Here is a 15259-nt window from a genome sequence, read left to right on the forward strand (position 1 = left end):
AGGCTCCATGCCTCACATGGGAGAAGGACTGCGAGCTGCACTCAGGGAACTGCTGCCGCCACGCAGGGGGACGGGCAGGTAAGGTGTCCCAGACACGCCAATCAAGGCCAGGCTGCCGCCAGCGCTCCCAGGCTTCCTTCACTAGGACATTTCCAAACTGCATCGCTTCATTATATTTAACATCTTACCCCAGACTCATATGCAACACTGGATGAAAACATTTAGAGTTGTAAAATGCATCTAGTTCTTACCTTTGATATGCCTGAGGAGATGTGGGAGGTGTACTGAACACATGCGAGTATGGGTGATAGGGTGTCTTTTTCAAAGCCTGAATAAGATTTTGTCTATATTCTGGGTCTATACACCACAAGGACCCCTTTCCAATACTCTGCAAAGAAAAAAAGAATTAAAAAAAAAAATCAAATATTTGATCTAATGGCATAACCTTATTTATTTAGCAGTATTTGTCAGGAAAAGCAGTGGGTTTGGGTTTTTTGTCTGACAGAAGTGAACATAGTTTGCTTGACAGAGATGAGTGCTCCATTAATAACTTATTGTGACTGTATGATTTAAAATACTTCTGGGGGAAAAAAAGTAAGAACGAATGTTTGGTTTCTTCCCCCCCCCGCTCCCCCTTCTCCCCTTGTTACTAGTTAATATGATTTAATACCTGGCAATTTACCCATTGCCCTGTATTGTAAAAATAAGAAGCTACAGTTACTGTCAAATGGAAACTTTGGAGAAAAGTGGATTCTTTATGAAAGTTATTTTTTTGTCCCCTTGCTGGTATACTATCAAGAAACACGGCTAAAAAGGAGGAGTTCAAACACCCTAGCAACTGCTTTTAAAATAAAAGGACTTAATCCTCCAACCACATGACATCAGTGCCATTATACTAGAAAAGGAAATTAACCATCTTTTATCCCCAAAAGCAATAAAAATACCCTAAAAACCCCAAACTACAACAAAAAAAGCCCACACTATAGTCAGAGTTTAAACCATTTAAGAATGTTATGAAACTGTGAACTGTTAAAACAACAGTTACTGTAATTACCCTTTCTGGACACACAGAGCAACTCAAGCAGTCAATCAGTAACGTGAAGTCTACACTGAAATTCAGTATTTATTCTGCTGTTACACGCAGTGCGTTTTCACTTCTTGTCTCAATCCCATCAGAGATCAGGGTGCAGATATTTTGAATTGTTTTACACGAGTTCTCCAACAGAAAAATCAACTTTCTCTTGGCCCTACTATGAAAACATATAAAATGATAGCTCAGGAGCAGCCTTGGTCTGCTTGAGCATAAATAAAAACAAGCACTAATTCTGAGTGGACTCCACTGGCAGGCTTTCAAGGCATTATGATAAGGTTCATGGTAAATGTTCATGTTTTCTGGAAAAGGCAGAAGAGGCTCCCCTACCACCTCTACCTGCTTTTCAACCCAGGACCATTCCTTTTGTTGGCTCCAACTTCTATCAGCAGAACCAGGCTCTCAGTTTCATGTGTCAAAGAACAAACACACATACAAAAATCACACCAAAAATGGGATATTGTTTTCTAAAGCCACAACGGAGACCAAAACCAGACCCTTGTTTCCTTTCAAAAACTTGTTAATCTTTGTGGAGCCCTCTCAACTCCTAAGTGTTCCTCTGCCTCATGGATGGCTTTAGGACACATGGTGCAATACGATATACAATGCAATATGTGAAGTGCTTACAGACCTCCTTTTGAGTTTACAGACAGCAAATCTGCACCAAATAATAGAAAAATGAAAAAGAAAAACCTTCCCCCGTGTCACTGGATGGCTGTGTGGGACCATCTAGCAGGTTAACAGCTCTGTGTGATACTACTTGGCTTGAAAGAAAAGGAGAGGAGCTGGCAGAATCCACAGAAGCAGCAACTGCTTTCTTTCAGAAACCAGCACATCTGCTGGAGGGGATGAAGAAGGAACCATCTTCTGCATGCTGCTTTGGTGGAACTGAGAACATGGGGCCAATCCTCTTCAGGATGGCAGGGTTCAAGCCTGCCTCTCCCCTTGCTTCCCAAGGGCACTCTGTCTGAAGACCAGTGAACAGTCTAAGGGGGGGACATCCTCCAGCTCTCAAGGTGAAGCAGAGCCCTTGCATGACCAAAAAGCCCAAGATTCAAGGGGCTAGAAAGAACAAGCAGGCAAGACTCTTGGGCTTTCATCTTGGTAAAGCACTACAGCAGATGACTGAAAAACCATCTGCTGGTATCAGTGGTGGAAACTGTACACCACAGATCTCAAACCAGTTTGCAAAAAAGGACACCATTATGCTTAGCACTCTTTTAAACATGGGACAATGAGCCAGAGACTTGACATAAGCCTCATAAGCGACTTTTTAGGCAAAGGACAGAATCAAAAATAGAAGCCAAACCTCTCAAATTCCACTTCCATGCTCCATCCAAGAGACAGAGAAAGAAGAACACAAAATCTCCTTTTAAGCAAGCAATATGCAGAACTAGGAACATTTTTCAGGAGAAAACCTTTGCTGGATTCCTTACTCCTTACAGCATGGGATAAGCTTAAAAAAAAGCTATGCTTAAATACCATCTACCTTATTTGTACTTGCTGGAACACAACACATTGTTTCCAACTTCTCTGTTTTTTCATTTTACTTCCAAGACAGAGTTTTCATCTACCTGGAAGAGATTAGCCCCCAAAACCCATCAGAGTTAGTTCAAGCTGAGGGCCTTACAAGATGAAGTCACTATTGAAGAGTAACTTCAAAACCTTTCATTACTGTTAAGCTGAATTTGTTTGGCTTGCCTGTATTCTTGCACAAGCCAAAAATAATCTCGATGAAAAACAGAAACTCTCTCACACAAAAAGTATCGAGAAGAATTATACTCCTTGTTGAAAGAAGCACTGGGAAGGCAGATTTGCTGTATTTTTCACTGCAATTGAGCTGACTTATAATTTAGCAGCAAAAATAAACGCAATTTAAGGCAAGTTTGCTTTTAAAGGTAGTTATGTTTGTTTCTCCACAATCGAATAAGAGAGCAGAAATAAAAAGAAAACTGAAGTGTCATCCGCTTAAGAATCCTTCTTGACTGTGCTTCGTTAACTGTCTGTTTAGATGTGTCATTAGTCTTCCCATACACAGAGCAATCACAGGAAAGGAAATAATTGAAACTCAGACCCATCAGTTAGTGATTAATTTCCATCTTATGACACTTGGCTTGCTGCTTCTCTACCTCCTCCAAGCCAAAAGTCAATAGTGGCTCCAATCAAAAACCAGCAAGGAAGGGGGGGGGAAAAAAATCCCTGGATTACATTTGTCTCCCAGGCAACAAGTGACTGAGGAGTGGGTAACAGCCCCCTGATTATCTCAGCACTGGAGTGCTTTCAGACCTCCTGACAGCTGCCTCCTCCCAGGGCCAGGCAAAGCCACCTCCCTCCCTCACTCCTGCTCATCACAGGTTACTGCTTCTGCATCCGTGTTTAAGGTTATTAAAAAAAAAAAAGTGGAGTCACCTTCACCCTGTCCAAGAGTAGACTACAGTTGCAGGTGAGCTATTTCAGAGGTACTAATGGGAGAGAAAGCCTCACGTAGAAGTTACCCTGTAAAAGTTAGACTAAATAATTTTTTCTTTAAAAAAAAAGTCCTGATTATCTTTTCTACTAAGAAATTGCTATGCCCTTCTTCTGTCACATAATATATATATGTAGTATATGGAGTATTGTAGAGCAAATGAATTAGTAAGTTGTGATTTAGTATTTCTCAAATATCCAAATCTGATTCCCCCTCAACAATTAAAAGCAGTGCATTGCCATGAAAAGGTATGAGATGTACTCAGTGTCCAATTGTTCTTTCTCCCAACAGACTTCATAGGAAAGTTTTAAAATCCTACTTTACACAACCTATTGGGATCCAAACAAAAATGCTGGGTCATCTTTTAGCAGAATTTTAAAAAAGTTTTAAATTTAAAACCAAAAGAATTAAAATGCTGCTTGTCAGCTCTTTCAGTTGTTATAGTTGGGAATAACACCATTATCCACTATTAAAACTCCTTATTGTAAAGATTTTGCTTCTAAATACCTTACAACTAACTGCCTGGCCTTACGTATCATCTATCATCTGCCCAAAGCTCAAGAAAAAAAAAAAACTGCGCTGAGCTCTCTCTGAGACCAATGGCTAGGAAAAAAATACATACCTTGTCTATATAAAAATTGCGGCAAATGTTTATTTGAGGAATTTTGTTCCCTGGTTATTTTAGCAAAGACTTGAAACGTGTTAGGAACGCAACTTTTTTCCAGGGTTGTTCTTTTCATTGCCATACAAACAGTCTACCCAAAATAAAGCTTTAGGAAGAGAGCAGATACAGGAACCACAAAACACGTGGGTTCAGAGGGACGCTGGCAATTTCGAATTGCATCTTCTGAAGCTCTGGTTACACATTTGCTTTGAATCTACATCAGACTGTGCTGATACCAGGGAGGAGCAGCTCCAGGTGCCCACATCTCTCCCAGGGGCATCACCACTGAGAGGGTCCCTAAGGAAACATCCCCCAGAAGGGATGTAGTGGATGGAGGGGTCTGAGCTGCTGCTGCTGCTTCCCTGAGTCCTTGCTGCACTGCTCTTCTCCCCATCCTCTTGCATGTGCTTCTTCCACAAGCCCATTTCAGTCATTCTCCTTGAAGTAAACTATTTTGCTGGCACAATTTTGTCATTTAAACTCATTAAGCTGGCTCACATGAAGGGTCTGATGAGCACCAGGGCTGCTGCAAAGCAGCGTGGGTGCGTGGAGCCAGGGTGGGGAACAGGAGCTCTCCCCTTCTGCAGCAGGAGCTGCGGTGACTCCTCGATGCACCTCTCTGAACAGCACACTGAGAAAGGAAAACCAGGACTCTGGCTGGACACAAAGCAGCTCAGAATAGGAACGGGAAAACCAGCATGACAGAGAGCAGGCATACATGGGAGAGCTGGGGTGAACTGGCAACGAGGTGGCAGACACAGCCCTGAGAGAAAGACCAGGAGAGCCACACTGACGAGACCAGAGACACTGAGATGCTGCACACGGATGCATGGGGGCTTGGGAAGCTGGGTAGGCTGGGAGAAGGGGAACTGAAACAAGACCCACGAGTGTGTGAGTGACTGCACAGCTCTGCACAGGTACCCAGGCTATGCCAGCAAGCTGAGAATTATAGAACTGAACTTTAAGTTAAGGACCTTGCTACTTTAAACAAGCAAACATAACCGAAACCAAGCCAACAGCTCCCCACTGAATATATCTGCCCTTTTTCTTCTCCACTACCAAACCAGGAGCAGATGAGTGACCATGGCTAGACTCTCCTGAACCCAAACTGTCAGCAATATGAATTAGGCACATGGCAGCTACTTAGGGTGAAGTGGTGTAGATGTACACTGCCTTTGAGAACTATGCCATGCTGGCTACAGGCGTGCTTCAGGAACTGTAACAACAAGCAGAAAAAACAAAAGTTTCCTATTACTCAAAAAAGGGCACTTCCAGCTAGCATCTGCAGTCTCAAGCTATCAAACCTTGAACTCACACCACTGCCACTTATCAGTCCCTGCCTAGCTCACTGTGAATTGCTGCAGTCGTTAACACAGGACCTGCAAATAACACTAATGACACTTTCTGCAGTGATGAACCTTTTTGTGTCAGTACTCACCATTACTGATCTAAGGGTTTGCTCTCAGCATGGTTGAAACCTACTATTGTTACAGCAAATGCCCTTTTTGCAAAGAATAGAGGAGAGATTACTGGGTATCAAAGGTTCTTACTCTGAAGAAATATTTGCCCTGAGTTCCTTGTGCCCAGTTACCCTGCAAAAGCAGGCTTGAGGCAAAGTCTTCACACAGATTTGACAACAAGTTTATCCACAGGAATGCTGTACAGCTTCTACAGGTGTCCAAGTATGCCCATATGCGCACAGAGGCATTTCTCCAGGATCAAGCTTTAGTGAACCAATTTTTGAAATGCAAATTTCAAAAAAAGAATTGGATGATAGAAATATCCATGATATCACCACAGAATTTACAACAACCGCTTGAGTAACTACAGCCTGGACCAGAATCTGAAAAAGTAATTGTTTTAGACCAGAATAGATTTCTGTGTGTAAGATAGGAGAGAGAGCAACGTTTCTCAACTTTTATGTCTGCACCACATCTAGTATGTAGGCTCGAAGTCATCAGCCTCCCGTTCACAGATGTTATGTCTCTGGAACAAGTGCTGACTGCTCACACCTGTGCGTGAAAACCAGTGGTGGTGGAGAGAGCACACCCAGGGCTGTCAGGCAGCAAGAACAACCTCCCACAAGAACAGTCATGATGGAAACTTCTACCCAGGAAAAGAGCAGAGTATTTCACTCACCACCGGACCCTGCAGTCACCCAAAACACAGAGTGGTTCTGGAAACCTTGACTAAAATAGGTTTCTGGTTGGTTCCCAGACAGCAAACTAACATCAATAATTCCTCCTAAACAGAATTGCTCTCTGCTCATCTTCTGGGGAAGAAAAAAAAAATAAATCTATTTCATAAGAAAAGTGAGGGATTTTTGTGAGGAGATGGAGAGGCAGGAGGAAGGGAAGTGAAATACTGCCTGAATGGCACCTCATGACACTGCCTTTAGCTCTGAAATGTATCAAGGAACACAGTAATCACTCCAAAATCCACCACAGGAGAGAATTACTTTCTTAAATAACTATCTTGCACTACATAGAGACACCTGCCAAGTGACTTAAAAACCATCCACAGTACAACACAGATCACACATCCTTCACCAAATATGCCGCTACTTTTGAAGGTTTGCAAACATTGTGCAGGCACTATGGGAAACAAGAGCTTCACAATTACAAAATTCACCAAGACTAGAGAATCCAAGTCTTCTGAAACCACTGATGCCATGTTGAATCAGCACTGCAACAGCAAGGGCACAGAGGCTTTTCAATATCCACAGAGAACTTGCACAACCACGAACACTACTCAAAGGCCAGCTCTGTGCTATTCACTTGCAGACAGCGATGCCAAGAAGAGCGCACCTTACTTTTTTAGTTCACCTACCTATCCCTCACATTAGTATCACTCTCCCCTAAATGAAGGGCCTCACCGCTAAAATAGGACCAACTCAGAATTGTGGTTCCTTCATTTACATGAGACAGAATTACCATACTAGTAATCAAATCAAAACTGGGGAAAGATACATACAACAAGTTTTAAACTACTTAACTGGCAAATGCTCAGGAAGATTTAAGATTAAGATGCTGAAGTTGGTCTGCTGGTCTCTTTAAAACTCTGTTGGTTATCTTTACTCATTGCTAGTTCAAGTTATCAAGACAGACAAAGTTGCTTGCTCTACTCACCTACATTGGTTCTCCAGTTTTCAATAGTTTTTATGAGGGTCACAGATAATAATAAACCTTTACGCTCTTTAACAGCTATGTACCTTGCAGTTGAGGCTGGTGGGTTCTCTAGTTACCTCTTTTTTAAATGAATGAAGTAATTCACACAAACAGAGCATTTGAATCATGTGAGGTCAGCTAGTCTAAAAAAAAAAAAAAAACACAACACAACAATAGCTGAGGAATTCTTAAAGAAAGAAAAATAAAGCCCCTGCCAATGATTGCTATTATTATAAAACACATTCCTTAGATCCACTGTAATCTCACATAAAAATTACAAATAACTATTCATGCAGTTTAAGCGTAGATTTTCTTCATTCTCTTCCAACATTTCTAGCACAGACCAGTGAAATTCTATACAGCCTGTTTTAAAGAATTGCACTATAGACCTTAAGAGCAATTTTAATGACAGTAACAACTGCACGGTAAACATTTAATTTTCAGAAACCCTCACACAAAATTCCCCCTACCTATGAACTCAAAAGAGTTAGAAACTTGCCCTTCCCTTCCGAGGAAAGTCTGGCAATCTCATGTGACAGCTTGGCACCAAGAGAAAGCTATAGTAGTATTTGCATGCAGCATAACAAAACCCTCACACCCACTTCTCCTGTGTGTTTCAAACTCTTTTTTCCATAAACTAGCAGTCACAGCTCAGATGAAGCACAAAGCTGAAAAAGAGCTGTGACTAGCTAAAACACAATTACAGGACCATAAATATATGCTCATTTAATGCATGAAATTAAAGGTTTGATGGGAAGGCTTGCTGGAGTATAGTGCTCAATCCAAGTAAACCAGTTTAATCAAGAAATCACTGTCTTTTCTCAAGGAAAAAAAAAAAAAAAGGTTGGGGCTTTTTGAATCTTATTTTGCTCCAAGTAAAAACATCCATTAGTTCAGATCACACAAGTCCAAGTCTCTGCTTTCATGCTCATCTCTTGATATTTTAGTTCACTTGCTTAATGAGCTACCCCAGACACCAACACAGCCATCAACCTTTTAAATCCCTGGTTTGCCTTTTAAAAAGTGGCCTGATTCTGCCCGAAGTGGTGCAGGGGCATTAACCATCTCCATGCCTCTGGTGTCCTTCCAGTTACAAAATGGGTACTGTCTTCTGACTGGAGAGGTTGGGTGGGTTAAGGAACTTCACCAAGAATGAGAAGTATGATTATAGTGGAAAAGGACTACTAAGCCTCAACACAAAATAAAACAAAAGCCCCCAAACCAAAAGAGAAGCCAAACATGCAAACTAACAATGCTACAGGAATAAAGAGGCCAGACCAGTGCTATGAAGTAATAGGTGGAAAAAAGGAGAGGGTGTGGTATTCCAGTCAAAAAAAAAAAAAACCTCTTTCACAGGCAAGATGACAGTGCAAGATCCTGCCACACAAGAAAGTGCTACTGAAATGCACACTGTCCAGTGGTCTTCCAATGCTAGAATTCAAGTTTCACCAGCACAAGACACACTAAAAGTTTTCGTTGTACCTGTGAACTTGTATGTGCTATCAGCATGAAGGGCCTGCTCTGTGAAGATGGCCCTGCTCCCTTCAGTGGTGCCTTTAGAGGCTGTTACCCCCAAACCCCCAAAGAGCACCCCACAAGCAGAACCACAAGTCCTACAGCCTTGTCTACCTGCCCCAAGCAGAGCAAAGAAACAGTGGGCAACATGGCAATGTCTGCAAGAGAGCACAGAAGTGACTGTGTGAACAGTTTGGGTTTTATGCAAATGAAGGATTCATGGACTTTTAAGCCATTTTGTACCTTGACACTCCCCCTCATGAGTACAGAGAAGTCAGAAATGTCTTCTAGAGTGTGACCTTAGACACCCAGCAAATCCAAGCTGCTACCAAAGACCAACCCAAGGCATGTCCCCCAGAGTCCAGGCTCCTGATCCCACAAGGGACACTCAACACTGGGTCTGGAAAGGTTCTTTATTGTTATTCTAGCCATGGTGACTCACTACCAGATGACACCATGGGCACAGCTGGTGCACTGCTCCTCCACTTCTCCTCCAGCACAGCAGCACTTGTATGTCCATTAGTACAGGTAAGCTTGCACAATTCTGTTGCCTGCTGCCTGCAGTGGATCTGCTGCACCGCATTAGCATCCCACTGCTCTCATCATAAAATGAGTCCTCCAACAGGCTCAGGAGGTGTTGCATTATGTTAACCAACTCCAAGAGTCACACTTAGCCTGTTAAATATCTCCTTGTCGAGTTTATATGCAAATCACCCTATAAAGCTATTAGGCTGCCATATGGAAATCCTGCAAGCAACTGAAGAAAGCAGTGTCATTAACTGCCCTTAAACAATGCCTCCCTCCTATAAAAAGTAGTAGCATGTTGTTTCATGCTAGTGCCTAGCAACCCCAGACATTGCCCAAAGCCTCCCCAGGCTAGGCAAAGTCCAGGCACTGAAGACGACAGGCTGTGACACTGCTAGGGAAGAACAAAGTGCAAGATCAAACAGATGCAGAGAAACTGGGCTGGGAAGGCAGGAGAGCCCAAAAGACAAGCCTGTCAGCATGACAGGCTGTCACACAGCATACTTGAGGGAGATTAGGTAGTGGATAGCATTAATAATGCTGTTTCAGCCTATAGAATTTCTGTGTATACATGGGAGGTGTAATTATCCTTACTCTATTGAAAAGAAAATTGAGGAGACACAGAAACAAAAGAATTAAAAAAAAAGTTAAGTGCTCAAGGTCACCTATAAAGTCAATGGCAAAAGAAAAAAAAATCCCTGAGACTCCAGACCAATAGCCCATTTAGTGGGATGTGCTGATTTCATGTCATAGAGGCACTCATTTAAATACCCATTGGTCATCCGATACTCTTCATGTTACCTAGATTATACAATTTGAAAAGACACAAATTGCCTTTTCTTACAAACACATAGTTATATTGTATATGAAAACCTACCGACAATTTTAAAACACCACCCTTCACCCAACAGATACTCAACAAATTAGTCAATGCTCATATCTGTGCTAAAGGTTTGCGGGTCATTTTTTTGCCTACCAGTGTATTAACAATGAAATAAGTCAGTGAGTGAATTTCCAGGGGAAGGGGGTTAACAGCTAGTAGACATGGGTGGGAGGGAGTAGGTTGCACTAAATCCATTAGCAGTGACAAATAAAAATAGAAATAAGGAAGACCTGACAAAAGCTAATGGATTTGCACCATTTCCCCCATAACTGTTTATTTAACGTAGGGTTTTTCCTTGCTTAGTATTTAATATTGGTTCACACCGTGAATTGAGGGGGAAAACCGGGCATTTTGGTAAATGATTTGAGAGGGTGGCTAGATGTGGGGTTTCCAAGTGTCCCTGGACTCTTCAAGGAAACAAAGCTGTGCTCCATCCTGAGCCCTGCTCGGCAGCCTGAACAGATCCCTGTCACCTGCAGCAGGCATGCGCTGAAGAAAAAACATCCTCCTGCAACAGAGACTTCACTGTTACCACACATCTATCAACACACAAATTATTTCTGCCCCTTCGTCCTCGTTTCGGTTGGGACAGAGTTTAACTCTCTTCACAGTAGCTAGTGAGAGGCTGTGTTTTGGATTTGTGCTGAGGAGAAGGCTGATAACATACTGGTGTTTATAGCTGCTGGCAGGACAGTCAAGGACTTTTCAGCTTCTCTGCTGTGCCAGTGTCTGCAGGTGCAGGAGAAGCCAGGAGGGAGCACAGCCCCAGTTACTATTATTTCCTTTTATTGTAGTTTCATTATTAAATTGTTCTTATTTCAACCCACAAGTCTCTTTTCCCTTTACCCTTTTAATTCTCCCTCCTATCCCTAGAGGGCGGGGGGGGGGGGGGCAGTGAGCGAGCAGCTATGTGGTGTCTGCTGCTGGCCAGGTCAAATCATGACACACTTAGATACACATACTCTACTCTGCTTTTGTCCCATTTCTACGCTAAGTTCAGAGATACTGACTTTTTACTATGATTTTTCTTTCCCTCTCCTCTTTCTCATGGCTCAATAAAACCCCAGAAAGCAGAACAAAACACCCCTCCATGCTGCAAACATCCTCCAAAATAAAGCAACTTCTTGACTGCATTTGAAGCCTTCACCTTGCTCACACAGTGCAAATCAGCACAAACTCACCTGGCTTCAGGAGCCTCAATAGCATTAACGTCACAAGCCCAAACCTCATGTACTCCAAAAAAACCTGGGACTTCACCACAACTTGGTACCTTTGCAAGCAGCCTACACCAATCCTCCTTCCTCCCAAACACCAGGTACCAGGCACAGGGCTCTGGAGAAACACCTCCTAAATTAGTCGGTAAGACCAATGGCTCTTCAATGCAGGCAAACCAGGGCAAGACCAGCCTGGCTCCAGGAGCAAACCAGCCTCCCATGGGGAGGTCAAAACCCAGATGCTCCAGCAAGCACGCTCCCTCTTAGACACCGGGCACCCTGGTGGGACTAAAGTAGCAGCATCTGCAAGAGAGGGCTTTGCTCACCTGGTGGGATTTGGCATCTTGTTTTTATTGCAATACGAAACAAGCAAGAAATCCCACCTGAGAGCCACACGATTAAGACCTACACATGGCCAGACAGGGAGCAGCAGAGGAAGAGCACCACCACCTTTGGCACTAACCTCTTCCCATGTTTTCTAGAGAGCTGGCCATAGAACCCTTACCAGGGGAGGCAGAAACACACCTTGATTGTACCAAAGCCTTCCAGTGCAGGGAGGTTCTGACCTCAAGACTGCAAGGAAATTACATACCTGGGCAGAGACCGGGAGCAAGCTGCTAAGCCTCTTGCTTGCCTCCATCCACTACCGTGTCACAGGTCACTAAAAAGCACCCTCTCCCAGTCTTAGCTCTTCCCACTACAGCTGGTGAGATGCCCCAGCCCACAAGCAGCAGGAGACAACCAGGGCTACAGCGTCACCGCAAGCACAACAGCAGACACCGTGGCACATGGGTTAAGCACAGCGTGTCCTCCCACACTGGTCATCCAGGCAGCAAGCCCAGTCCCCTTGTCCGCCCCAGAGGCATACAGCACCAGTCTGGACCCAGCCCAAGTGGAAAGGAATCCCACCAGCAAAGGCTGGGGAGGGGGAAGCAGGTGAGAAATTGTCCTCTGCAGAAGGACGTGATGGCAGGGGAGAAAAAGCTACGTTGCGTGGTCTCAACCAAGTCATCTTCAAGGTGGAGTAACTTAAAAGGAACAATAAAGGAACTTCTCATTGTGGGAGCAATTAATTCAGATGTTCTTACATTTCCTCCTGTTTTTATTTAAGTCTGCTGTAGAAGCTTGTAAAAAAAGTAAGAAGAGATGAACTTGCTTAGCCTTCTAAGTTTTATTCACAGTCACATTCATAAAAACAGTAAGAAGACTCCCCCTATTTTTTTTCCTCCACACAGCATCTCAAGAATAGATTGGACAATTGTAATTTATTTTTTGTTGCCTTTGTTTTTTTAGGTGCATGTATTTTTACAAGCATGGTTACATGGGTTGCAACTGGTAAAAAGCTAAAAGCAGCGGATGCAACAAAGCTTGACATGTGGAACTTCTCCAGCATGAGCCACTCAATCAAACACATTTTAGCGTGGATAATTAATACTGCATTTCAGCTTCCCCGAGCACCTCCACCAGTAAAACAGCTTTGAAAGTGTGCAGATAGTTTACTGAACATGGCAAGTAGAGAAATAAGACACACTCACTGGTGTGAATGGATTTAAAGCAGAAAAATGAATATTTAAATCTAGATTTTTTCCAAGGAAGCTAGCAAGTCCCTGATCAAAACCTACAGCTTGGCACGAATAGGATTCACAGGTTTATTCATGTTATTTCCTGGGCAGACTAGTTCTGCATTAGCAGAGCATTAATCAAAGTCTAAATATTTAGGGATCCTGACTCAATATACATGCTTCCTCTGTTTAAATCTCACCTCATTTTTCCTGATGCAATTTCAAATACCACAGTAACTTTGCTAGTTCATAAAAAAAGCAACGGAAAAACAGGTTTCCTTAAATTCACAGAAGAGAAGTGAAAGGCATGTGACAGAGGCAGCAGCAGAGAGGCAGCCTGCAAACTCGATGAAATGAACCCAACAGAAATAGAAATGTCAGCCTTCAGGGTGCTCTTTCAGCTAAGCTGGTAGCAAACAGGACGTGAGCATCAGTCGCTGTGCACAGAGAAGAGGTTATTCAGAATAGCAAGTTCAGGCACAGACTGAGTCTTCTACCCGGTAAGAAAAAGGGGGAGGAGGCGGGGTGGGGGGACCCTTTCAACCCACACACCACAGCCATGCCTACTTGGGTTTTCCCCAGTCTCTTTTTAACTGAATTATCTTGCAAGCAGTCATTTTCAAGTGTGATGTTCACAGGCAGCCTCCATGAAATAGGACTGCATGGGAAGCCTGCGGGTGCTTCAAGTGCGCCAGGAGGAGGAGGAGGAGAAATAACAGGCTCCTCGGGAAAATGAGACTGTGGACAACCTCAGCAGCACCAGCAGCCCTGGCAATGGACTGGGGCACACTTGTCAAAAGACACACCATCCATAGAAGGAAGGATTATTGCTTGGTTTGAATATGAGAACAAGAAAAACAGAGTTTGGAGTAGGGGACGGGGAAAAGAGAAAATAACACTGTTTGATGGAGTCTAGAAACCTGGAAATCAGAAAATCTGTGTCAACTTCTACATTGGGCTAACTCACCATCTTCACCCTCCCACTCCTCAGTGTTTACTAGCAAGCAATTACTCATTCTGATCATCATTTACAAAAAGGCTGCTGATCAATATTGCACAAGGGTGATTAGTGCTCAGTGATTAAACATCAGTGTATGAATTTATCTGACTTAACAAGTCTGAAGTGGAAGGAAACGGAGAAAATTTCTGAGCAGACTCCAGTAATGAAAATTGACAACTTGCCCAACATCAGATGTTGATGTTGTGAAGAGTTCAGAAGTAACATGAAGGATGATATTCTCAGAAGGACAGAAAATTGTTTTCATCCAAATTATTAATGATCAAATATGCCTTTGAACAGATCTACCGTCTAAAGGAAAAGAAAATCTCATTTAAGGATGCCAAAGCAAGGATATTTTGATGACACAGGTGTCAAGCAAACAGGCTTGCTGTGACCTGAGTCACTGCTCAGGTCTCCTGTGATCTTTTTCTCTTATCAGTTTCACACAGGAAGTCTTCATACTTGACACACCAAAAATAGCAGATGATTTACAAATGAAAATCTTGCTTCAAAAAAGGTTGCAATTTTTTTTTTCTGAACTGCAAATGCATTTTCAGCACAGTTCAATGACAATTTAAAGCACTTGCCCCTGCCACATGTTCCTCAGACAGACATTCGTGAATGGTTCAATTTCTAGATGATGCAAGTAAGAAAAGAGAGAACTGAGGGGAAAACCCACAAAAACAGCAATCAGAAATAAATACCTGAACGTGAAAAGCAAACAAAAATAATGTACAAACTCCCTTACACAGAAAAACGGGTAGCTAGAAAAATGAGGTCCTAGCTCTTGAAGGCCCTGCCCAAAGACGGAGAAAAAAGGAAGGAGCACCTTATAAGTGACTCCATTCATCCTACTGATTAAAAACTTTGACAGCAGCTATCTTATATTTCAAAGCTACATAATGTACCAAATATGAAAATCCACCATGGCTTGCCCCAAAAAAGGAAGCCACACATACCAGCTCCAAAGCACCAGCTCATGGAAAGAGGCTGGCATGCTCCAAAGGGTCTTTCTCCACAGTAACACCCAGCGACCACCAATGCTGACATCTGCTCCGTACAGAAGAGGACTTCTATAACTGCTGTGTTTTCCTTGCACAAGACTCTCCAGGGCAACACCAAACACATCACCACCAAAAGAGTTTGAAAGAAACTTGACCAATTACAGCTTT

The 15259-nt window shown here is 42.9% G+C and overlaps 1 protein-coding gene across 1 annotated transcript in view; it reads right to left on the minus strand.

Moving 5' to 3' along the window:
- Positions 1–251: 251 nt before the first annotated feature.
- The window catches only part of LOC104461064 (forkhead box protein N3), a gene marked incomplete at its 3' end in the record, with an annotated part of 28511 nt that continues 13503 nt past the window's right edge, over positions 252–15259 (minus strand). The window contains exon 2 of the mRNA XM_010072513.1: positions 252–388. Within this exon, the coding sequence (XP_010070815.1) occupies positions 252–388 (137 nt within the window). The remainder of the gene's footprint in view (positions 389–15259) is intronic.

This window comes from Pterocles gutturalis, unplaced genomic scaffold (assembly GCF_000699245.1).
Source record: "Pterocles gutturalis isolate BGI_N339 unplaced genomic scaffold, ASM69924v1 scaffold13902, whole genome shotgun sequence".
In the NCBI taxonomy this organism is placed as follows: domain Eukaryota; kingdom Metazoa; phylum Chordata; class Aves; order Pterocliformes; family Pteroclidae; genus Pterocles; species Pterocles gutturalis.